Raw genomic sequence first — 23,022 nt, forward strand, 5'->3', positions numbered from 1 at the left:
ACTTTGTGCACTTCCACAAGAGTGATGTGATGAAACTTATTGGTGAAGATGCAAGACTTCAGAAAATAACAGCCAGAACAAAGAAAATCTGATTCTTTTGGAGCTTTAGTGACACCTACCGAAACCCAATGAAATCCACTCAAATATGACTGAAGCTAATATTTTAAGGTACGCATATGCACATGTATTTGGTTGCATACGTATACACACATAATGTGTATACGTACACATTATATTTGTATATAATACAAATTCGTCTGAATTTTCAGGAACAACCTCTTCTTAGCTGTTATTTGCTTGTACGAACATAGAAAAAAACCTGTTCCGTGTTTTACACTTTGTTTTTGAAATGTAACAAAAGAGGTTCACATCATATTCCTAAAACACCAAGTATACTTTTCTCTTTCTTAGCAAGGAGCCTGTACGTGTGTGCCTGTCTGCGCACAGCACTGTCTGTGCACTGTGCAGTATACACAAAATTTCTACAGCTAATGTGTCGCATCACAGAACTTACAAAACAGGTCAGGTTGGAAGGGACCGCAGCGGGTCGCCTGGTCCAACCTCCCTGCTCAGGCAGAGTCACCCTGGAGCACATGGCACAGGATCGCGTCCAGACGGTTCTCGGGTATCTCCAGTGCGGGAGACTCCACCACCTCTCTGGACAATGTTTCAGTGCTCAGTCACCCACACAGCAAGGAGGTTCTTCCTCACGCTCAGGTGGAACTTCCCGTGCATCAGTTTCTGCCCATTGCCTCGTCTCCTATTGCTCAGCACCACTGGGAAGCCCCTCAGTCCATCCTCCCGACACCATCCCTTCAGATACTTATAGACATTAATGAGGTCCCCTCTGGCTCGTCTCTTCTCTGAACAGGCCCAGCTCCCTCAGCCTTTGCTCGTAAGAAATAAGAACTCAAACACGGCCAAACACTCTCACTACGACTACGTGTTATTTATTTTTCACCCTTCGAATTCAAACCCCGTATCCCGCGGCTCCCCCTCACGCAGTCCCGCCCTTGCCCCTTGGCCCCTGCACCACGCTCTGCCGGAGAGACCGCTGGGGGGCGGAACCACTAGCTCGGGGGGGGGGGGGGGGGAAGTAGGAAAATGTGTCTCTGGCAGGCAGGAGAAAGCAACCTCCCTTGCGTTTACAGAGCCCTTCTTTTATCAAAATCCTATTTTTTTTTTTTTTACTGTAAAGAAGAAAAATCCCCAGACCTGCCCGGAGTGGCTGTCCTTGGCGTTCTCCCCGTTTGCGAATGGTCTATCCCAAGATGGCGGTGGCGGCCCGGCAACTCTGAGGCCCGGCCGGCGTGGAGCGAGCGGGGTTGGGGGCACCGGGAGCGACCGGAGCGGCCGGGGGGCAGCGCCATGGTGAGTGGGTCGTGTCGTGTGCTCGGGGCTGCCGGGTGCAGAAGGCAGGTTAGAGCCGTAGAGTAGCCCCCCAGGTTGCATATATCTGCTTATAACGCGTTTTGGTGGGTAAGTAAAGCCAGAAACCTTCATAAAAGCGTTTCCCCGAGTCAGGTGTGCTAGCCTGTAGAAAAGGCTTATGTTTTCGATGTTAGAGCCGTGTCTGGTGCGGCTTGTAGTCCTCCCGGCTGATGTTGAATTGCTGGCGTAAAAACAGCTGTCCAGACAGTTTTCCAGAAGCTAGGTGTGTCTTGATGAATTTCCTCGCGTCAGTTTCCCGTGTTTCTTGGATGAAGTTTGTTGTAGTTACTTAAGAATTCCTTTCTAGGGTTATATGTTAAACTGTATACGGTATTAGCAAATGTTTATTGTACCGATGTGTTGCCTTTTTGCAGCTGAATCAGTTGTTGGAACGTGTGAAATGTGTGTTGTGCGTGTGGTGAGATAAGTCACCAGTAGTCTCTTTTGCTTTGTCTCCAAACGTGTGATTGTAAGGTGTTGTTTTAAAATGAATACACTAGCACGCTCTGGACAAAATTTTTTTTGCAGGTGCATTTAATTTTTCATTGTGTATTAATGGTTAACGAAAAGCCCTTTTGCAGCCTCACAAGAAAAAGAAGCCCTTCATAGAGAAGAAGAAGGCGGTAACGTTTCACTTAGTGCACAGAAGTCAGAGGGATCCACTTGCTGCTGATGATACTGCTCCCCAGAGAGTTCTGCTGCCTACACAGAAAGTAAATACTGACTTTTAATTTTGTGGTTCATTCGGATAAGAAATGCTGTGGAGAAAAAAGTTTGTTTGCAGTCATACAATATAAAAACATACCCTGAGAGAAGGTAGTATTTAGTCCAGCTTATTAGAAAGAAGGGGATTTTGTAGGGAATTTGATAGTTGGGAGTTACTACATGGTAGTTGAAGGATGACTAACTGGCATTAGGGATATAAATATATTTTATAAAAAAACCAACAAAACTTGCCTGACCCACTGTGATAAACCAGGCTTTGTAAGTTATGTTGCTATCAGAAGAAGTTGTTTAAGGTCCTGCTCAGACAGCACGCAAACACTGAACTAGTTGATTATAATATTCTAATTAATTTTTGTTAGGGCAGTGAGTGGAGAGAGGACTACTAGGACTTTAGAATTCAGGCAGTCTCAATTGATGTATTACTCTTCTTTTTGCTAGTAAGTTTTAAATGGACTCAGGTAATGTATTTATTTTTATTACTTTTATACATTTATTAATTATACATTAACTACATGCATTTCTTTTTTCTATTTTCTTTTTGCCCCCCTTTCAAGGGGTGTGAGGAGCAAAGAAGGGAAGAACAGCGGAAGTACGGCGTCTTCTTTGATGATGACTATGACTATTTGCAGCATCTGAAAGAAGCCTCTGGTCCCTCTGAGCTGGTCCCTTCTGTACATGGACAGCAAAGCAGAATTGTTGTTACAAATGAGGGGCACATAGAAGATGAAATTCAGAGAATTTCAGTAAGTAGTATTGTTGTAATGATTACGCTGTTCTTTGGAGAATTTAGCCTCCTGTAGACACAATAACCGTATTCAACAAATGTTACTGTGACTGTGATCTCTCACTCTATATATGAGGATCCTTTTGACCCACAGTCAAGATTGTCCTACAAGTAAAATCAAAAGTTGGCAAGCCAGAGTTTATTGATGAACATTATTTTGCTAATGCAGTGTTAAAACACTTGATGTATCCATGACAAACATTTCTTTCCAGAGATGGTTTACAAAGGTATTTGTTTGAACAAGTCATGTGTTTTTTTGGGGTGGGTGTTTGTTTTTAAGGTTTTTAGAACTTTTGAATGCTCTGGAAGTTATGAATATGCCAGGTTGTATTACCAGCACACCATGTTTTTAAAGTGGAATGCAGCAAAACCCAGAGAGAATAAAAACAAACTTTTCAGTTGCTGGGATAACTTGTAGAATTCCATGATGCTGGATCATATTGGAATGGAAAATCAGTAATTACTTTGAAGCAATGATCTATTAGATGCCAGTGCCAGTTTAGTTGAGGGAGTTTGATTTAACCAAATACCAAAATTTTAGTCAAAACCAATGTTCTTAGTCAGGAATATCTTTCAGGTACAGTTTGGTGATACTATGTAAGATTTAAAGTTAGATTAGATGGACACGTTATGAAGCTTTTAATAAGCCTTTCAATAAAGAGGTGATTTAAAATGTTTGTTAGTATTCTACAAAACAAAACAAAAATGAATTTCAATGTTCCTGATGTACAGCCATTCTCTAAAAAGCTTCAGGGGTGCAAAAACTACTGTCTCTATACCTGGAGAATATTGACATGAGAATTAAAGCTACCAAACTTTACCTAGCTTTCATTGCATAACCTTAAAAATTTGCCACTGATCAAGTAATGCGTGTCTTAATATTCAAGTAGTACTCACAGACTTTCTTTGGGTCACATGAGTATCCACAGCTTTTTTTGACATGAGCTCAAAGGAAAAGCTGAGAACAAATATATTGTGATGACAACTTTTTGTTTCCTTTTCTAAGGCTCCATCTATTAAGTTACCTTCCTCAGTATTTGCCACAGAGTTTGAAGAGGATGTGGGCTTGTTAAATAAAGCTGCTCCTGTTTCAGGTATCTTTTCACTTTTTGTTTTGTGAGTTGCTATGCAGGAGCTAGATGATAATTATGGCTTTGATTATGGTGTTGTATTTGTTGGTTTAGAACAAGCTGAATAGCAGACATAAGGAATGATCTACAAGAGACCTGTGCTGCAATTTGAGACTATTTCTGTGATTGACTAGTAAGAACTTTTTGGCTTTGCTTGGAGGGGGCAGAATCTGTGAGCACCCTCTATTGTGTAGCAAAATACAAGCTAATAACAGGGGAAAACTGTAGATAACACTATTAATTTATTACTTTATCTGTTTGAATCCAAGTCTGGAACTGGATGTTGACTCAAAATTTCTTTTCAAATGCTGAGGACTGTTTACATTCCTTCATTAGTATTATTTCAGTTAACAGATTGTGAATACACTTTTGTAGTCTACAGCTATATTCATATTTTATAACAGGAAGGAGTTGTGGCAGATCTCTCTGTCCTGTCAGAAGGGTGCTAAAGACACATCTGTTCATTGCAGTAGAGAAACACTTCCTAACCTTCTGTAATGAAGAGAGTTTTAGGGCTGGGAGCTAGGGTTGCTAATTGATCATGTGGTACTTTAACTTGGATATTTTTCTTCTACAATATTCTGTATTAAAATGCATTTATAGAAGCTTAAGACCTCTGAGGAATCTTTTTTCTGAATGATAAAAATTGATCAGAGGATGGTGACTTGCCCTGGCTTGTATCAAATCTACAAATATTCTTGAGAAATTTTGTGATTCTTGGATTTGAGCTTTCCTTACTGCAAATTAACAGTCTAGCTGGATTGGTTTTGTATTGTCAGAAAAACTTTGGGTTGTTTTTTTTATTTGTGTTTTATTTTTATTTATGTGTTGTTTTGTTTTTTTAACTCTCTAGGACCACGACTAGATTTTGACCCAGATATTGTTGCAGCTCTTGATGATGATTTTGACTTTGACAATCCAGAAAATATCCTGGAAGATGATTTTGTTCTACAAGCAAATGGACCGCAGAAACGGTAGATAGAAAGAACTTTGTTGAACTGTTTGTCATATGTAAATAGGAAAGATGCTATTTGCTATTTCATGTGGTGGTGTAGCAAGCCAGAATTGGTTTCAGATTTCAAATTTGAATACTTCGGTGCGTTAAAAGAATAAAAACATTACCTTGTGTTATGTGAGTGGTAGCTTAAAAAATCAAATTTTCTTGTGTTATCTAGGAGATGAGTTTCATTTGTTACTTTGAGCTCATTGTTTACATGCAATGTTTGTGATAATAGCATTCTTAAACTACTTAAACATTGCCATCTGTCACATGTAATAGTATGGATAAAGGCCAGTGGTTGTTCCTGGAACCTTTACAAATTTTGCATTTTATTTATTTAGATTTAGATGTCGTTCTCATAATTTTATGAGCAATGAGAAGTTTTTCTCATTTTAGTATTCAAGAACGGAGCTAGTATTATTCTGCTTCGACATGTACAGCTGAATGTAAACATAACTTCACTCTTAGTGCACAAATCTGTGATCCAAGAGTTACCAGAGAAGTCTTCAGCTCCCAGAAAAAAGTAGTATAATGCCAAGTTTGGCAACACAGTTTCTGCTAAACTTGTTTTTCTTTTACTGGCTTAAAGATAATCACATTTTATCTTTCTCTCTCAGCATTTGAATTTGTTATTGCTAAATTGTTTCAGGTAACCCAACACTGGTCAGAGCTATGGAAAGGTCCATGTATTATTCTAAAACTGTTTTATACTTTTGTTCAAGGGGATCAGATGCTGAGGATGAAGATGAATGGGAAGATATGGAGGATGATAGTGATGAGAAGGATAGTTGCAGTAGTGATAAAGACTATGATTCGGAAGGTCCTTTATCAGATGATGGGGTTAATGGACAGAAAAAAGAATTTCTTTTTATGCAAGAAGAAACCAGGAGTCGTTTCACAGAATATTCTATGACGTCTTCAGTAATAAGACGGAATGAGCAGTTAACACTTTTGGATGACAGATTTGAGAAGGTGAGGTGGCTCAAGAGTGTAACTGTTAAGGGTGTTAAATGCTATTTTGTCTGTTGATTCACTCCATCAGGTGGTGTCCTGTATACCCATGAAAATCTTAAGGGCCTTCAGTAGTCAGCGCATCAAACAGCTATTCTTTGCATGTATTCTGCATTTAATTCTGTGTACATTAAGAGGCTTGTGTTACCTAGGGTATAGTGTTAATTGCTCTTGGAAGGTCTAACACTGATAGAATTAAACAAAATTACTCCAATCGCTGTGTGAGCATTCACAGTGAGTGTTACACTTTGTCTGAGAGGCTCAGTTCATAGAATTACAGAATATTCCAAGTTGGAAGGGACCCACAAGGATCAGCCAGTCCAGCTCTTAAGTGTATGGCCCATAGGGGGATCAAACCCACAGCCTTGGTGTTGTTAGCATCGTGCTCTAACCAGCTGAGCTAATCTCAGGGCTCAACACAGCAAATCATGTACAAGTGCCTGGTAAAGTACACATTCACGAACTGAGCAGTGACAGGCTTCTTAAGGTACAGATTGAAATAATAGATCAGGATAAGAACCATTTCCAGAAGCTGATTTATAAATTATTATCATAAGATACCTTGTGACTCCCATGCTTAAAGAATATTGACAGTAAGGAGGGAATCCTACTGCAGATGGGTTTGGCAGTTGTTCAGCAAATGAGAGGGGAGAGGAAAAGGGACAAATAAAAAGAAATATGTGGATCTTATTTAAACTGTCAAGAAGTTGCACGACAGATGTGATCTAATTATAGATAATCCACTTCTTTATTTTAGTTTTATGAACAGTTTGATGAAGACGAAATTGGAGCCTTAGATAATGTGGAGTTAGAAGGCTATATTAACACAGACAATGCTCGGTTGCAAGAAGTCCTGAATGATTACTACAAAGAGAAAGCAAAGAAGTATGTATTCCCAGAAGTACTTCACATAAGTCGTTAAGTAATCCTGTGTTTATATTGAAATTTTGGGTATGTTGTTTCCAGTTCATGTGCTCAAAGATTACATCCCACAACAGAAGCAGCTGCATATGAGTATTACCCGTTTTTGTGATAAAATTAAGCGGAGGAATTCTGTTTGTTTTAGTGAGTTTATGCTTTTTTTTTGGTATAATTGTATTGAACTTAGTGTAAGTGGTATCTAGAAGCATTCTTCCTTTCCCTCTTTAGTGTAACTTATTTTTCTCCTTATGCGTTTAGTTTTCTTTGTAACAGACTCTTTAGCCAAAAGCCATTCTGTCCTTCTTGTATGCAGCTGATTCTTCTCTATGCTTAGTTACATAATAATAAACTCACCAGGAACTGTTACATGGGTACCAGTGTTTGTAGCCCTGCAAAAATCAGTGCTTATAAAACAACCCTGTGTCAATGTAAGACTGCAATTCTATGGTATGTTCTCTTTGTCCTAAAACAGGTGATATTATCCCACAGATCAATGTCTAAGTGTTCTCACATTAGTCTTGTGTTTCCTGGTTGAAAGACATGGTAATCCCTTCTGCTGCCTTGCTTACAAACTCTTCTCTTTCTGCCCTCCAGTCCCAAGTATTGTGTGCCACATACTTTTGAAAAACGCAGAAATATTCCTTTTGTTGACTGTGTCTGTCCTAATATTTTTAGTTTATTTTGAGGCAACTTACTTAGGAAACCCAATTTTTCCTGCCCGTTTCTTTGGGAATAGCTTTCTTGGGTTTGGAGTTTTATTGTGAAGGGAGTCTGGGTTTACATAATTGCACATTTTCAAGAAAAGGTAAACTGTAATTTTTTCTTCTCTGGACTTCTTTGAAGTTGTGTGAAACTGGATGCTCTTGAACCCTATGAAGATTTGGACTCTCCTGCAAATGAAGAGAGTGAGGAAGAAAAGGAAGAAATAGTATCTGTAGTTATTGAGGAACCAAAAGAGAAGTGGGATTGTGAATCCATCTTGAGTAAGTATTTTGGAGTTTACTTATTTATTCCTAGGACTTCAAAGTAAATGATAAGTGATCTCAGAACTTTTCTAGCAGTGGTTTAGGTAAAACAGTTTATGCTCTGAGCACAACAGCAGGAATTTCCAAAGCCAAAGTAGTAGTACAACTCATAATAAACTTACTTCATTTCTCTTTGCAAGCCCTTCTTCACTGCTTTCTTTCTCCTTTGTGCCCTAGGTACATATTCAAACCTATATAATCATCCGACCCTTATTAAGGAGCCATCAAAGGTAAATTATTGAACTTATTGAAATGAATAACACTAGGAAAACTTGACACAAATGTGCGTTTTTTTTCTCAATGGATATCAGCTTTTAAAAGAAGGAACAGAAAAGAGGGTTAGAGAGGGTGTTAGCCTCTGGTATTATTTCTTCTTATAAGGGAATACTAAGTGCGTGCCTACTAAAGTTCTTTTTTTTTTTTTTTCTTCTCAGTAATATTAAAATAAAAGGGGAAAAATGTTTTTCTTGTTCTGGGAGGCCAGATTCGGTTCACAGATGTGTTTGATTTCTTACTTTGGGATTAATGTTCGTTTTTCTGGAGGAAGAAAATAGTGTGGGAAACTTACATGTTTATTACTCTCAAATCTGAATCTAGTGTTTTTATACTGCTAACGCAGTGCAGTGTGCACCTCTTGTAGAGGACAGTAGGGACCATTAATACATATGCACTCTCTATTTTAGCCCAAGCCAATAAAAATTTCTCAGAAGACTGGAATTCCTCTACATGTCTTGCCTCAGAAAGGTCTAACTGCTAAGCAGGTTGAACGCATGCAAATGATTAATGGCAGTGACCTGCCGAAAGCGTCAACACAGCCGCGTTCCAAAGATGAGAGCAAAGAGGATCGCAAGGCTAGAAAACAGGCAATAAAAGAGGAGCGAAAGGTACTTATTATTTAAAGTAAGACTTTGCAAAACCATATTGTATTATCTGTCTTATGAACTTTATTTATAGCTCACTTGTTTTCATGTCTGGAAGCAATGGGAATAAGTTGCTGGTCTCAAAGGACTAATTATTGTTCCTTCAAAAAAAAAATCTACTAGAGAGAAAGTTAAGATAACTTTGTCATCCTGGTTTCCAATGTCAAAACTTTGGGTTTGTTATTGTGGCCAGTACTGCAGATAAAACTTGGGAAGGAACTTCAGATTTCCTTACAATCTAGAGTAGCAAAGGAAACATTTATGATGTTTCAGGTCACATAAAGTGAAAAGTATCTGAAAGAAACATGGAAAATCTAATTGGCCACAATTAAATACTGGCTGTTTTACTTAGGAACAGAAATAGTCAGTGTTATTAGAAGCTTCAGGTAACAAGATGTTAATCCTGGTGGTAAAGATATTATTTGACTTCTGCTAATTAGTGCCATAAATGATAATATTGTCCAGATTACTCTTGTTCTCATGATCTAGAACAGTTAATTAGAATTGTTTGATTTTGTGTGTTAATTCCTATTTTGTAAATTTCTAATTATTCATGTGCATAGGAACGCAGAATGGAGAAGAAAGCCAACAAGCTTGCCTTCAAATTGGAGAAGACGAGGCAAGAGAAAGAGTTGCTCAATCTGAAACAAAACGTTCAAGGACTGAAGCTGTCTTAATGAAACTGAGAAGCTTATTGTGGAAACATCCTTAAGTTCTCATTTGTATTGAGAAAGGGAACTGCCAACTGGAGAACTTTGCCAGTCCTGCTCAGAGGGGGTTGTTAAGATCTCACTGCAACAAGACGCAGTAATTTGTTATTCTTTCTGAAATTAAATTCTACATCAAACAGCGTGTTAGTAATGTTTATTCTGTTGTGAATGACAGGGGAACTGTTGCAAAGTTTCATTACAGTATAAATGTATTAAAATTATAAAATCTATTTTTATTACATGCTGAACAGGGTGTTATATATATATATTTGAATGTATTCAGCAAATCAGCAGAATCCTGCACATTTGATCTGATTAAATTCTTCTATTATTTCATTTTACATAGCAGTATTTTCATTTATGTCTTCTTTCTCTTATACTGCTGGTTGAATATAGTGCCTTGACATAGCACAGTTTTGAAAGTCAAGGAGTTTTCACCCCCTTCACCTTAGTTCTTTTCTGGGTAAGTTATTTATTGTTTTGGTACTATTACAAAAGCTGTAGAATAAGCTTTTGTAAGCAGAGGTGTCTGAAAAGCTGTTGTGTAGCTGGACATCCCTGTTTCCTAACCTAGCTTTTATGTTTCATGGGAAATAAGATGTATTTCAACAGATGTTGCAGTTACAGTAGTTAATGACCCCTTACCATTGCTATTGGAATTGGCTTTGCTGAAAGTATTCACTCCCAGTAGTGTGGAAAACAAAACAGGAGATAATTAGAAAAATGTTGCAGATAATTAGAAAATGTAGTAGATAGTCATGGTCTTGATTTTCCTGAAATACTCTTTCTCAGGTCTTGCATTCTGTTTGGTTTCATTGAAATACAAGCTTAAGACCCAACACAACTTTTTGAAGATGAGCAGAGGGCCAGAATCTAGGCTTGGTATGATCTTAAATGTTTATGCTGTGTATGTGAGTTATTTTGATAGTGGCCAGTCCATTACATGTGAACGAAATTAATAGTATTTGTAGTCAGTCAGAAATCCTTCTGTATTATTAAGAATCCCTCATGCTTAGGTCTTTAGGCTATGGACTGAGCAGTCTTCTGTCTTTAGGTGAAAAGTTAACCATTATACTGTAAGGAACACAGTAACCAACACATCAGTGGGGGGGCCTAACTACTGCTGAATTCAAAGCATTTGAAATATTCCTAAAATACTTTTGTGAATACTAAGTGAATACAAGCTAGCAGAGGGACTGATGAGGCTGTTTAATGTACAGAAACAATTCAAAGTACTTGGTTTTACTGGAGGGAGGCTTTTTTAATATATTCTGGTAAAGTAAGATGATTTTTGAGAAGGGAATAAAGAGGTATTTGAGTCAACAAGTCTCTTGATCACTGCTCAGAAAACTAAAGTGTCAATGCAGTATACACATCTAGATTAGGCCTTCGTTTTCTAAAATGTTCTGTTAACGGAATCAGAAATCATCTGTAAGATTAGGAAAAAGTTTCAGTTTTCCTTTAGCTAGTTTCCTTTACCTGTACTAGTTTTCATGTGTTTCACAAGCTTGAGCAGGGTCTGCCTGTGTCATAATTGCTAATGTAATCACTGGTAGGGTGGTAACTTGGATGGTGAGCTTTTGAGTAATGAATACTGACCACCTAGTACTCGTGACTCCTAACAACAACACAGAAAAGGAAATCTGAGAAGCAGTTCTGTTGAGATGAGTCAGATACCAGGAAAGAAGTTAAATGGAACAAGTGAGTAAGAGACGCTGTTCAGTTGTTTGTGTGGAATGTGATTTTGTGATTTACTAAAAAGGACGGTGCACTGCTAGATTTCTCATTGCTGATTCAATGATACTGTGCTTGTAGCTAAAGTCCTTTTTCTTTAAAAAAAAAAAAAAAAAAAAAAGCTCCTCTATCAGTCAAAACCTTGAGGGGATGAAAAAGGATAAAGAGGTGGGGGAGGCAGAGGAAGACTCTTGAAAGGAAGAGTATAATCCAGCCTCAGGACAGACACAGCTGTTGATTGGGAACAAAAGAGAAAAGACATTTTTGACTCTTTTTTCTATTGCCTTTGTTTAAAAGTTATGGAATTGCTTAGTTCCACTTGCAATCAATGAAACACTGTAGTAATGTTAACTCTGTGCCTTGGAGTATGGTAAAGTCCTAAGGAAAAGGTAAGAAACAAAACCAGTCACTCATCTGCTTAGCAAGACAAAGATTTCTTTTGTTTTAGCAAGAGCAGGTAAAGAACAGTTAAATGAGAAGTCCTTACAGAAGTTAATTCAGAGAAGTACCTCTGTAGCGTTACCAGTCTAATGAAAAGGACTGTGTTATTCAAGTTTTCCTAAGGAATGCTTTTGTTTAATAAAAATAATGTCCCTGCTCTGAAATGAGTGAGTGTATGTGACTGCATTTGGTGTCAGAGGGGCCTAAAACTACTTTCCATGTAACTTTAACACCTATTTTTTTCCAAAAAATTACTGATTTAAAAACAAACATCCCCAAAAAATTGACATCTACAAAGTAAGATCATCTTGGAATGCTGTTTAGCATATCGTGAAAATGTTCTGTTTTAATAATGATCAAGTCACACATTGCATGGCACCTTCTACCTTCTGAAATAGCAGCAGTTTAGCCTGAGCCATTACAGGGTGTCATTAGCTCCTACTGACTTCCAAACAAAATAGAGTAAATCTTGGTGCGGATCACCTGCCCTTGCTTCCCAGCCCCCCTCCCTGAATTTAGAGAGCGATGAACTTTAGTGTTCCATCATCTCCTCAGCCAACCGTGATGTCATTGTGAATGCACATACCTAAGCAGTCATGTGCAAAACAGAATGCTGCCTGTTGCAGCAAAGGAGAGCTTGTGCTTAGTAGGAACAGGGTAAATAAGGAGGGAGTTCTGCAAAAGGGAACCCTGGCATGGAACTGGTGAGTTGGATTCTGTAATCCTTGTGAGCCTTTTCCAATTCAGGATATTCTGTGATTCTATGGAGATGTCCCTTTCTGACAATGAAGTACTGTTTCAGCAAGGGCTCAGTCCAAGTGCCGACTCTGGTGTAGTCAAGCTGTCCTGTACTGTGTAACAGACTCTTGCATGGTTTGCATTTTACACAGCTGCCTGAAGTCAAGATCTGGCTCCTTCTACAACCTGTGGAAAACATTCTGTACAAGATGTTCTGGTAAAACAAAAATCTTTTTTTTTTTTTTTTTTTTTAATGGGAATGCCAATGCATTTAAGTGAAAGGGGAAGGAGGAGGTGACTGCTAGTAGAGAAGAGGGTTGAACACTTCTAAAACAGCAAATTATCTAGTAACTGCTTTCATTAGTGAACTTGATTGGAGAATTAATCGATGTGTACAGAAGTATTGTGACTTCATTTTCAGTCTTGCACTGTCTTAATTTACCTTCTTATTCAAAAGCATGTCCAAAAATTTCTTTTATATTGAATTTAAAATAACGTATTTTCTCTTGGTGAGGCATAAATTACTAACCTGAAGCTTCCTTTTTGTTCCAGGTTTTTAGGCTGAATTTGTTATTTGAGGCTTCTTGGGAAAAACAGACTAATAAACCATCTGATAAGTAGTCCCTTTGACAGCATAATGTGGACACCAGGCTCTGTTCCAAAGCCTGCTGAAGTGAATGAAAAGATTCCCCTTGACCTCTCTGATCCCTGGATTACAAACTGAATGGGTGGCTGCACAGTTTGCCTGGCACAACTCAACTGCACGTTTTTTCTGCAGGGGTGGGGCTCTGCATGCACCCCTCTGCTCCTCAGTTTGTGTTACTGATCCTGTGCCTCTGAGGTAGATCAGATCATCCCTGCAATAGAACGGAAAACTGATTTAGGAAAAAAAAAAAAACCAAGAACAATACGCTTGAATCTGAGTGACCGTGGAGCACCAAGACAAAGGTGCAACTACTCTGCGTTGGTAGTTTCATGTCTGGTATCTCAGATCAGGTGCGGGAAGAACACAATGGTTTAATTTAGCAAAACAGTTTGAAAAGAGATACATCTACATTTTGGGAGAGGTGAGAAGTTTCATGTCACTGTGACTAGTGTGAAATACAAGTCTTATAATGGCTCTCTGTGCCCCAGTGATACAGGACTGGTATGCTCCTCAGTGGGCAAGGCATAGGTATTTGCTGCTCTTTTGGTCAGAGGAGTATTCTTCTTGAGTTTGCTGTCAAAAATGTCTAGAAAGAGAGGATAAAGACCTGAAGTGCATGAGTAAAAGGTTCAAAGGGAAATGAGAATTTCAAAATGTGTTGGAGTAGAATGGGTTTCTTTTTGGTCCAGCTGAGCTGCAACCAAAATGCCTTGCTCAGGCAGCTACTTAATAAGAAAATAAGAAAAGTGAAGTTGATGCTAAAATTTGGCATTAGATATCTATCTACCTAAAATTTTTCTGTGCTATCTGTAGTTTTCCTTCTGTGCTGTCAAGTTATGGGTGCTGGTAGGCAACTGCTCCAATTCAGTCTGGGGCTGTGGCTAGTTCAGTGGTGTTGGTAGGAAGGACAGCACTGCTGTTTGTCAGAGGAGGCCCCACTCTGAAATACTTATCTAAACTCAGAGAACTAAGAATGTAAATCCTGGCCCCTTGAACAGGATCAGACTGTTTTCCTTCTTAAGAAAAAAAAGGAAAGAAAACCAGGTGTGGTGGAGGAGTCCAACGGGACAGCTCCTGTTCACAGACGCAGTTTGTTCTTTTCTGCAAGTCGTTGTTTGTACTGGCTTCCAGCATGTCCCTGAGCAGAACTAACTGGAAATGGCTTCTATTTCTTATTTGTGCTGAACTGCAGCTGTACTTGGATAGCTTTTTAAAGTTTTGATGAACTCCTTCAGGAGTTAAACTGAACCCAAAATAAATACTTCTGCAGGTCCCTGCTCCTGAATATAAGTAATTTTAAAGCCTGAACAAGGAAGCATCATTAACAAAGCATGACTCCAACCCATTAAAAAAATGTTTTTCTTTGGATCCCAGCTGATACACGATCCAATGTGCAAGAAAGCCTTCAATGGAAAGTGCAAGCCTTTCAGCATTTTGAAACGGAGACTGCAGGGAAATCACCACTGTGAAGAAGCAGCCCCCACAAAAGCTGTAGTTAAAATTGAAGTGTGTGTGTGTTATCTCCATATGAAGTCTTTCATTCAGTAACACTATTGTTTCCTCCAAGGACAAAGCCTGGATGTTATGGATGAGTCTCACATATGTGCTTGACCGGGTGCCAAATTCTTTCCTCCCCCTCCCTGTGCGGCTAGTGTTTGGGAATATTTCTCTGTTGAGAAGCCAAATCAGTAGGTGTCGTGACTACCCTGGGTATGTCAGTGTCTCTGTTCTTCTGGGAAATGTCAAAATATGCATTTTAAAGACGATATGAGAGTCTAACAGCTTCATCTTCACCTAAATCTGAACGAGAGCATGATCCAAGAGGGTTGGTACATGAATGCCCCAGGTTGAACCTGAGAGCTGTCAGTGCCCCTTAAGTTAAGAGATTCACTGCTATTGAACTGAAGGCTTTAAAAATGTATTTGAATTGAACTTATTTACAGAGATGGAGGAGAAGATGCTTAAGCTTTTACTGGAACAAGTATATTTGTTGGGGAGGAGGGGAATACACATGGATATGCATATGTATTATTTTACTCAGAGGTGCCAAACCGTTGCTGATTGGGTATCCATGCAGACTGCTGTTGTAGAATGTCTTTTAAAATCAGTTTTGCAAAGAAACAGAAGTGCACAAAGGTTTAAAGCAAGAAGAATGTGACAAGTGGTGAAGGGAAGGTGTTGGTCATAGTGTCTTTTCTATTCCCTCTTAAGCACTCTTTGGTCTGCCACGACCAGGGTGTTCTGCTGAAGTGCATTGTTCTTTTATCCATTTTCTAGTGCTGTCAATAGACAGCGAAGGTCTAAATCAGCTTTCCTCTGCCTTCCAAAAAAAGCAAATTTCTTTTGTTTGTAATGCGCTTTTTTTTTCCCTCAGAAAGGAAGAACCCTTGCTTGGGAGAAGTATAGTTTGTGTCTTCTCTTATTTCCATTACAGAAACAGCTAAGGAAGAAATCTAACTCGAAGCAGAGGATTTTGTTAATACTTTTCAATCAGCCAAGCAAGTCACAAAAGCTGTGAAGGAAGGCCACCCTCTTCTACCGCCTCCCCCGCCAAGCATGAATCCAGGTTTGGGGTCCTCTTTATATTGTTGCTGATCTTGGACTGATCTTTGGTAAAGCAGTGACCTCTTATTAACCGCAGATGGGCTTCAGTTTTGCACCCTTGGCACAACACAATGGGAGCATTAATGCCCTCCATAATTGCGTAGGAGTGCAAAGCTGAGGCAGTGAAGAGGAAGAGAAAACTTACTGTACCTCTTAAGTTTAAAGGCAGCAAGCTTGGGATCTGACATTAACGCTTTGGGCGGAGAGTCAGGATAGCTGTACTGTAATATAACAGAGCGTGAAATACATCCTCTTGCTATTCAAAACAACTGCACTGCACATAAGCACACCACTCCCACGTGGTGGCTTTTCCACTGTCCCCTTCCCCACCCAGCTGTGCAGTCAGGGGAAGTCATTTAGCAAAAGACAGGTTTGGTTTACTACAAATACCAGATTTGGTCTCTGCACAGAGCTCACTGTATTACAAGTTACAGATCCAAAATGATGCACGTACAGCCAATATCTTATGATAATGTGATTTATAAAATGTGGGAGCAATCTTGGAAAGGGTTTCAGTGGAGTCCTGCCTGCATTAGGAAGGCGGAGAGCAGGAGGGGGATGGGGGGGCTCTCTGGGCTCACTTCTAGAGTAGAAATTCATGACTGATAGCAAAAGCATCTGCCATGACTCCAGCCTCTCTCCTCTCCTAGATGATGGTGATGCAGTATAAGCAGCAGGACACCTCTTCCTTTCTTGACGGGGGTCAAACTTCTCTCTGAATTTCCACTGCTGAATTCTTTAATGATTCTGTTATTTCTTGTCTACCAACTTTAAGAGCAGACCCTCCCTTTCCTTCTCCCTATTGGAGGAAACCAAGGTCTGCAAGAGCAGGAGTAGTTGTGGAGAAAGGAAGTAAATAACTGCTTTTTAGGGAGGACAAATTGCTGAGTGGCCTAGTGTGTATATCCTATACTACAGGGCTATATATTCCCATACTATAGGACTGGAGAGAAAGTACATGGATTTTGGAAAGGAGAGGGAGGTTCCCTTATCCTCTCATCCTTCTCCAAACAGAACCCAAAACCTCCCCATTCTCCCCTGAAGTTCCAGGTGGCCTACCAGCCCCCTAAAGCCAGGCATCTGCCCTATCTTGTCCTCCCCTCCTCTGGGTTCAGAACCATTATGCCCATGCTGCTGGTCTGGAACTGGCTTTTGATGGCTGCTTGCACCATTTTTTCTGTGTTGTTACAGAGAGAAATGGTTTGTAAAAATGCTATATCCTTAGTATTTGGGATAAGAACACTTGGGCTTCTTTTGTAGAAAAGGCACTGGACAGGGAGAAAGGGTCTGGAGATGGCAAGGGTGGTGTGATGGCTGAATTGTGACTGCACTGACCCTGAACACTGTTCATTGAAATGAGTCGAACTGCACCAGCCATGTGGCACTGAATAGCTTTTAGTAGAATCAGGACTGTAAAACTGTCAAAAAAGACTTTAGAAAGCACCACTGTGTTCTTCACCATGCTGCTTCACACCCAGAAACCTGGCTCTTAGATGTGGCTTGACTGGTGGGGCACAACTTCTTCAGCAGTGTTTTGCTAAATCACAGAATCCTGGAATGAATTGGGCTGTAAAAGACCTCTGAGATCATAGAGTCCAACCTGTGACCCAACACCACCATGTCAATTAGACCATGGCATTAAGTGCCACATTCAGTTAAATGCCTTCAGGTGACTCCACCACCTCCCTGGGCAGTCCATTCCAATATCTATTCACCCTTGCTGTGAAGAAATTCTTCCTAATGTCCAACCTAAACCTCCCCTGGCGCAGCTTAAGACAGTGTCCTCTTGTCCTGTCCTTCATTGCCTGGGAGAAGAGGCCAACCCCCACCTGGCTACAATCTCCTTTCAGGTAGTTGTAGAGAGTGATGAGGTCTCCCCTGAGCCCCTTTTCTTCAGGCTAAACAACCCCCACTCCTCAGCTGCTCCTCACAGGACTTGTGCTCCATTGCTTTTACCAGCTCTGTTGCCCTTCTCTGGACACACTCCAGCACCTCAATGTCCTTCATGAAGTGAGAGGCCAAAAGCTGAACACAGGATTTGAGGTGTGGCATCACCAGTGTTGAGTACAGGGGAAGAATCACATTAGCCAACCTCCAGTTTTCCGGGACCTCCCTGCTTAGCCAGGACTGATGGAAAGTGCTTCTGCCAGCTCCCTCACCCTAGGATGAATCTCATCTGGTCCCATAGGCTCGTGAGCATCTAAGTGGCTCAGCAGGTAACAAACTACTTCCTCCTGGATTATAGGGTGTCCATTCTGCTCCCCATCCCTGTTTACCAGCAGGGGGCCAGGGGGATAAGCGATCTTACTATTGAAGACTGAGGCAAAGAAGGCGTTAAGTACCTCAGCCTGTTCCTCATCATTCGTGGCTATATTCCCATGCAGCTCCAATAAATAACGGAAGTTTTTCTTGGCCCTCCTTTTGTTATTAATGTATTTATAAAAACACAAGTGTCCAGGTTAAAGTTCTAACTGAGCTTTTGCCTCTGTAGTCTTCTCTCTACATGACCTAATAACACTTCCTGAGTTGTCTGCCCCTTTTTTCAAAGGTAATACACCCTCTTTTTTTCCCCGAGTTCCTGAGAAAGCTCTGTGCTCAGCCAGGCTGATCTTCCCTGTTGGCTCATCTTTCGGCACATAGGGACAGCCTGCTCCTGCACCTTCAAGATTTTTTTCTTCAAGCATGTCCAGTCTCCCTGGGCCCCTTTGGTTTTAATGGTTGCTTCTCCAGAGACTCTCTAAACCAGTGTCCTGAATAGGCTAATGTCTGCCCTCCAGAAGTCCCGCACAGAGGTTTTTTTGACACCCCTCCTTACTTCACCAATTTTTGATAACTATCACATCGTGGTTGCTGTGCCCAAGACAACCTCTGACCACCACATCTCACACTAGCCCTTCTCTCTTTGTAAACATCAGGTCTAGCAGGGCCCCACCCCCAGAAGACTCACTTACCAGCTGCGACTGCAAGTTGTCTTCCACACACTCCAGGAACCTCCTAGACTGCCTCCTCTCTGTTGTGCTAAGTTTCCAGCAGGTTAAAGTTTCCCACAAGAACAAGGGCTGGCGATTGTGAAACATCAGCCAGCTGCTTATAGAACAATTCATCCACCTCTTCATACTGGTTAGGTGGTTTATAACAGACTCCTACCAGGATATCTGCCTTGCTAGCCTTCCCCCTGATTCTCACCCATAGGAACTCAACCTCATTCTCCTTCCCTCAAGCTCTATGCAATCAAATCACTTCCTAAGGTACAGAGTCACCCCACAACCTCTCCTCCTTCTCCTGTCCCTTGTGAAGAACTTATAACCATCCACTGCAGCACTCCACTTATGTGAGTCATCCCACCACATTTCCGTGATGGGAACAATGTCATATCTCTCCTGCTGCACAATGGCTACCAATTCCTTCTGTCTGTTACCCATACTGCATTGATTCCTTTTCCCCCTTTCAGACAGGTGAATCCCATCTGTCTCCAGCAGGCCTGATGCTGTATAAACAGCCCAGCCCACGACAAGAAAAAACCAAAATTCCACTGATGGCACTACTCTTTAAGCTACTTGTTGATCATATGGGTCTTCCTGTTCCTTTCAGTATTCATCCAAGTTAGTCCAGGGAGTATCCTGGTAATGTCCCTTCCCTGGGCTGCAGGGAAGCAGCAGACTTCCCTGTGGGATGGCTCCACAGGACTCACAGTTCTCCTCAGAAGTGAGTCACCCACTATGACTACCCTTCTTTTTTTCTTAATACCTGTAGCTGTAGTCTGCCTGATTGACTGCACTGATCTGGGAGGTCCCTCTAGAAAGATGTTCTTTTTCACTGTCATCTGCCTGACCCTCGAATTCCAGAGCCTCATACCTATTCTGTAAGGGCTCCTGGAAAGGTGAGGGAGGCCTGGAAAGGATTTTTCTACCTCCCCAGGCAGTTTCCACTCCCCTCCTTTTATGTCTTCTGCCTGATGGCAAGAGGGCAGGGCTCCTCTGACTTTCTGGGCTTCCAGCTGCTGCATTTCTCTCAGGGATGGAAGGATGCAACTCCACCTGATGCTCAGGTGTCCCTGGGCTCAGGAACCCTCTGTACAGGTCTATCTAACCCTCATCCCTGAATCTACTTCAATTGCTGCTGCTGCCACCTCAACAAAATAGCAGCCTTAATGATAAGTCTTCAAAAGTAGTCTTAAAATGATTGGGTTTGTCTATGCTAGGAATTTTTAAATAATGCCTTTCCTGCAGACTTGTTTATTATGAGGTTGGGGGTGGCTAGGAATAGGACAAAGATAATAAAATCTGCTTTTATTAATCCGCAGGGATTTATTTCTGAAAGCAATTACTGTTTGCTGGGTTAATACCATAAGCACGTATTTTAAAATCCCAAGTATTTTTCTGGAGAAAGTTTTTGTAGTACTCCGAGGTTTGTACTTTGGGAGCTGATGGGAACTCATCATGGTTACCTGCTGGTGGAGCCAGGTTTTGAACTGCATCTTGAGTGCTCCAGTAAAGCAGGGCAATTTTTCTCCTGTACTGTATAAAGTGTGACACAAGCTGTTCCTTTTTTATGGTCAGACTACATTCAGTGTCCACACTGCTCACGGAGGTTTGGTGGGGCTGCAGCACAGAGGCACATGGAGTTTTCTGAAGAACAAGCTGTCTACCATGCTGCAAAGATCCCTGTACAGGCTTTGGTAAGTACATACAGTCACATTTGCATGGTCCTGGAGACACATTTATGAAGTTTCATGGTGAGTAAAGACCTATGTTATTTTCAAACTCTTTAAACAAGGTACATGCTGAATGTCAGCTGGGAGTTGCCCATAACTGGAACCCTTTGTCTGATGAAAAAGTGACAGACTATGATAATACAAAAAAGTTGGGACAACAATTTCCTCAGGCTCTTCTGCAATTGGATTCCAGGGTAATTCCAGGTAATTCTGCTGTAGGGCAGCAGAAAACTGGCAAATTTTGCAATACAAGAAGAAAACTCTTCCTGTCCATTAGGGCTCCCTGCTTTGGGAGGTTTGCTGTTCCCTTGTCATTAGACACAAGGCCAAAGGGCTGAGCCCTTTTGAGGGATAAGAAAAGTGAAGGTAATCATCAGTCTCTTGAAGTGACATCCTTTTTAGTTATAGAAAAAAGAATAATATAAACTGTTCCTTTAGGAGAGTTTGTTGGTTTTGTTGTTGTTGTTGTTGTTTTTTGTTAAAGATGTTTGAAAATATTATTACTTTTTCACTTGTTTTGGGCAGAAAAAATAACTTCCAGGTGAGAGAGGGTGGACCTTTTTTCCTTTTCCTTCCTAGCACTGCTTCAACAGTGATTTGGAGAGTTTTCACTGGGCTCCATAACCTCCTTGCTAGAGTTGAGTGGTGATTGTGCATCTTCTTTTACTAGGACAAGCAACCATTGACCCAGAGAAAAACTCCAACATAAACACCTGCTGTGTTATCGCTTCTGGAGAGAGTACAAAAAGGTGCCAACACAGAAAAATCTAGCCTAGGTAGAGTTCAGTTAGTCGTATTTATGTTTTTCTTGTATCAAACTCTGTTGTATTTGAGGCGAGTGAGGCATTTTTAAAGCAGATCATAGGCTTTGGAATCCAGTTTTCTGATAGAATAATGTCAAACTCTAAATTTTGACTTTTTCTGGGAATTTTTTAACGTCTTGACATGAAATCCTAAACTCATTTCCATACAATACTTGTTAGAAATGAGAAGGGTCAACAATTTCCAAGTGAATGTTGTTGATATTGAATGGCTTTCCTGGTCATTATCCTGCTCCATTGTCTGGAGTGTATGCACAGAGGTTTTCATCTGGGTCCTGAGGAGGGACTTAGTGTTTTCAATTAGACATCCTCAAACACAAGTATTTACATAGACCTAAAATATGCAGTCTGGGTTTGAGGTTTATTCTGTCCCATAAAGGACTCTGTAGCCTTTAATCTTCAATTTCAAGATTTATTCCATCATTCTTACCTTTTCTTAGGTCAGTTTAGAAGAAGCGTGTTGTTTGTTCCATATGACTTTGCCCTTGTTGATTTAGCCTTAAAAATAACACTACCACTTCCCTAAAACAATTCCCCCTATATAATGCGTTTTCTAGAACCCATTGCTGCTGGTAATCATGACTCAGTCTATGTTTAGAAGATGTTTTATAAAGTTATTTTAAGGGTTATTTGTAGCATAACATGTGAATGATAATACAAACTCCTCTTTGTATCAGTATCTTTGATCCCCACGTTTCTGGAGTTTGTGTTGAATTTATATAGTTTATCATGATTTATGGCCAATGATTTTTTTTAATAATGATCTGCAGAGACCTCTTTAGAAGTACTGAAGAAGACTGGAAAATCTTTGGGTTTATCTACTGGGAAAAATTCTTCAGGAAAGTTTGGGTAAGAAATGATTTTTTTTTTTAATTTCAACATTACAACATAAAAGGGCCTTTATTGATTTTGTGATATACAGTATCACAGAATCACAGAATCACAGAATATGCTGGATGTGAAGGGACCCACAAGGATCATCAAAGTCCAACTCCTGGCCCTGCACAGGCCTATCCCCAAGAGTCACACCATGTGCCTGAGAGCATTATCCAAATGCTTCCTAAATGCTGTCAGGCTTGGTGCTGTGACCACTTCCCTGGGGAGCTTGTTCTTCACTGCCCTCTAAGTGAAGAACCTTTTTCTAATATCCAACCTAAACCTCTCCTGACACAATTTCAGGCCATTTCCTTGGGTCCTGTCACTGGTCCCCAAAGAGAAGAGATCATTGTCTACCCCTCCTCTTCCCCTCATGAGGAAGTTGTAACTGCAGTCTCCTTTTCTCCAGGATGAACAGACCAAGTGACCTTAGCTGGTCCTCATATGGCTTCCCCTCAAGGCACTTCACCTTCTTTGTTGCCCTCCTTCAGATGGTCTCTAAGAGCTTAATGTCTTTCTTATATTGTGTTGCCCAAAACTGCACACAATATTCAAGGTGAGGCCACACCAGTGCACAGCAGAGCAGGACAATCCCCTTCCTCAACTGGCTGGCGATGCTTTGCCTGATGCTCCTCAGGACACGGTTGGCCCTCCTGGCTGCCAGGGCACTGCTGATTCATATTCATCTTGCCATCAACCAGGACCTCCAGGTCCCTTTTTGTGGCACTGCTTTTCAGTATCTCACTCCCCAATCTGTACGTACATCCAGGGTTGCCCTGTCCCAGGTGCA

General features: G+C 40.7%; 2 protein-coding genes across 2 annotated transcripts; both read left to right on the plus strand.

Moving 5' to 3' along the window:
• The first annotated feature begins 1,300 nt into the window (after positions 1-1,300).
• LTV1 (LTV1 ribosome biogenesis factor) lies at positions 1,301-10,269 on the plus strand. Its single transcript, XM_027904577.1, has 11 exons — positions 1,301-1,371; positions 2,013-2,144; positions 2,712-2,900; positions 3,948-4,035; positions 4,925-5,045; positions 5,794-6,043; positions 6,840-6,967; positions 7,847-7,986; positions 8,206-8,258; positions 8,712-8,912; positions 9,512-10,269. The coding sequence occupies exons 1-11, from the start codon at positions 1,369-1,371 to the stop codon at positions 9,623-9,625; spliced, it is 1,419 nt and encodes a 472-aa protein (XP_027760378.1). The 5' UTR covers positions 1,301-1,368; the 3' UTR covers positions 9,626-10,269.
• Positions 10,270-14,570: 4,301 nt separating this feature from the next.
• On the plus strand, positions 14,571-22,209 carry ZC2HC1B (zinc finger C2HC-type containing 1B). The gene is given in 8 exon segments (XM_027905059.1): positions 14,571-14,671; positions 14,673-14,727; positions 15,161-15,176; positions 15,682-15,783; positions 20,381-20,499; positions 20,598-20,729; positions 21,206-21,311; positions 22,127-22,209. Coding segments are annotated over 8 exon segments (714 nt in total).
• The last annotated feature ends 813 nt before the right edge of the window (positions 22,210-23,022 follow it).

This window comes from Empidonax traillii, unplaced genomic scaffold, assembly GCF_003031625.1.
Source record: "Empidonax traillii isolate 1590-97213 ecotype Southwest subspecies unplaced genomic scaffold, ASM303162v1 scaffold24:size2376012, whole genome shotgun sequence".
Classification (NCBI taxonomy): Eukaryota; Metazoa; Chordata; class Aves; order Passeriformes; family Tyrannidae; genus Empidonax; species Empidonax traillii.

Excerpts from the sequence above, each read along its gene's own strand:
- LTV1 (XM_027904577.1), top strand. Across the intron at positions 5,046-5,793 it reads GCAAATGGACCGCAGAAACG|GGGATCAGATGCTGAGGATG; the intron begins GTAGATAGAAAG and ends CTTTTGTTCAAG. Across the intron at positions 6,044-6,839 it reads TGGATGACAGATTTGAGAAG|TTTTATGAACAGTTTGATGA; the intron begins GTGAGGTGGCTC and ends TCTTTATTTTAG.